The following is a 2,500-nucleotide window of genomic DNA, read 5'->3' on the forward strand; positions in this document are numbered from 1 at the left end:
GTTTAGTAACAATATCATGTAGTTCAAAAGTAACAGGAAAACCAAGCAAGATGGCAGCGGTGCATGGCATGGCCAGGGGTCCAGCACACCGAGTGATGCCATCATTGATGACATCATTGAAGGATAGAGAGACACCTTACCACATGGTTGGAGCCAACAAAGCTGATGGCACGGATGTCTGGGTCGGAGCAGATGAAGTCAACGGCTAGTAGATGCAAGAACACGTGCACACACACACACACACACACACACACACACACACACACGTGCATCTAGTGTTATCCTCTAAACACACGGATAGTAGAGCGTCCCAAGACTTGCCACCACTGACAAACTGACATTTCATAACCTACATGTATGTTGTACAGAGTGAAGACTGCATTACAAGTACACTGAGTACAACTCGGATTGATAAGGGGTACCTCCATGGCCAACAGGAAACTGTACTTATGTTAATATACGATGACGGCATATCACAAGGTGGAGGACACTATGTATGGAAAACAGTGTTCCTGACTGCAACCATAAACCGGTCGGTAGAGTCTCGTACTTAGTACATCATCAGAGGTAGTTCTTAACCAATGCCCATCCTAAGCAAGTGCATGTACAGTCAACTTCACCAATAACGACTGCGGATATAACCACAATTCTACAGTCCCACCTAACTGAAATACATATAAGGCCATCATTTTTTATATCCATGTTTCGCGTCAGGTCAACTTCCAGAATCATATGCGAGAGGTGGAATAAAATAAAAAATTGCAAAATAATAAAAAAGGCTCATCAGAGGTGTATGCACTGTACATAGCACAAAAGCTCGTGCATGGTGTACATTCGAAAGAAAAATCGTACATCGAAGCACAACATCTGGGTTATCAGCATTAGTAAAATATTCACTTTGGACGGAGGAGGCAACCGTTGGTGCCTATGCTTCGCTGGATTATTGTACTCAGACTTCAGCAGCGGTGCAAAGAGCTCCGGAACGACGCATCCTCTCAGCTTGAGGCGATCAATGCGGTCTGGTGTAAGCTCATAGAATATTGCTCCCACATGCCGAACAAACGATTTACCAATGCTGGCCTAGAGGCCATTTCTAAATCCCAGTATCGCCGTATGCAACCAGTCCACACTTATGACTCGCACGATCGTACATTCACTGTGCATGTTCGATTTTTTTATTTTTTTCCAAAAAAAATCAAAACGTATGCGTGCGGACGACGCGAAACATAGCTATAAAAAATGATGGCCTAATGAGACTTCGGGTATACGGACACTTCGCGAATAAGGACACTTTTCTGATGCCCCGCCGAGTGTCGTTATACACAAAGCTGACTGTATTAAGTATCAGAGTATGTACTTGGTGAGCTCCACTGCCTAACTAGACCTCAGTTTGAACACATTTGAACACGTTGTCTTACCTGGCTTGGTGCCATGGATGACATTGAGAACACCTGGCGGACAGCCAGCCTTCTCAGCCAGCTCAACCAACATCATCGTCACTGTTGGATCACGCTCCGAGGGCTTCAGCACGTACGTGTTGCCGCAGACCATGGCTACCGGGAACATCTACACGTCACAGACAACAAAAAACGAGAAATGCTATAAACTTCAATCATGAGCAGTGGCTTATCCCTAATCCCCACCGGAACAAAACGTTAATTCTACTTCGAGTAAAATCAATACAATTGCACACGGTCATGGATACAGTCATACGATACTAGCACGCCCACAGGACAGTGACGTTTCTGCAACAGTAGATGCCCCCCCCCCCCCATACACACAGACACAGACACACAGACACAAAGACACACACACAGACACACACACTCCCCATGCACACACCAGCATGCATGCCCATGCAAGCTGCAAGTCATACGCTTACCCAGAGAGGAATCATGGCAGGGAAGTTGAACCTAGGAAAACAAACATAAGACACTGGTTATGCTAAGCGATGCACTGTGCAATTTTCCATACTTCCTGCTAGCACAATAATGCGTTTCAAAAGTCCAGACCTCTGGTTTCAAAAAACCGTTAGGCCAGCATCTATACCACATAAAATCTGTGATCACTTTTTGCATAAAAATTTCGAAATTGGGCATCTGTTATCTAATCGCTTAAAAATTTACATGAGAAAATTGCGTGAGCTGCCTGAGCAATATTCCGAAGAAATTTCTCAAAAAGCTCAAATCAAATTTGAATTATTCGAAAAAGTCTAGAGGTCTATACTTTTCAAACGCACTATAGGTTCTTCTTGTGACCAGACGAGACCACACGGCGTTTGCAGGCAGCAGCAGCAGCATGAACAGTTAAACAGCCACACTCTACGACAAGAACTAGTAAGTTACTCCTGACAAGTCTTGTTTCGTTCCATGATAAGATGACAGGAGATCTTTAGAGACGACATAGTTCTTGAATTAAAGGGTTTAAACTAAACAATACTGTTCATAGAAAAAACTGGCACAAGTGTGTGCACTTTGAAAACTAACTCACACACGTGACA

General features: G+C 44.0%; 1 protein-coding gene across 1 annotated transcript in view; it reads right to left on the minus strand.

Annotated features, from left to right (window-relative positions):
* The window catches only part of LOC135826399 (methylmalonate-semialdehyde/malonate-semialdehyde dehydrogenase [acylating], mitochondrial-like), an 18,513-nt gene that overhangs the window by 9,798 nt on the left and 6,215 nt on the right, over positions 1-2,500 (minus strand). Inside the window, exons 7-9 of the mRNA XM_065339013.1 lie at positions 1,883-1,913; positions 1,419-1,566; positions 141-205 (exon numbers count right to left, since the gene is read on the minus strand). Of these exons, the coding sequence (XP_065195085.1) occupies positions 141-205; positions 1,419-1,566; positions 1,883-1,913 (244 nt within the window). The remainder of the gene's footprint in view (positions 1-140; positions 206-1,418; positions 1,567-1,882; positions 1,914-2,500) is intronic.

This window comes from Sycon ciliatum, chromosome 10 (assembly GCF_964019385.1).
Source record: "Sycon ciliatum chromosome 10, ocSycCili1.1, whole genome shotgun sequence".
Taxonomy (NCBI): domain Eukaryota; kingdom Metazoa; phylum Porifera; class Calcarea; order Leucosolenida; family Sycettidae; genus Sycon; species Sycon ciliatum.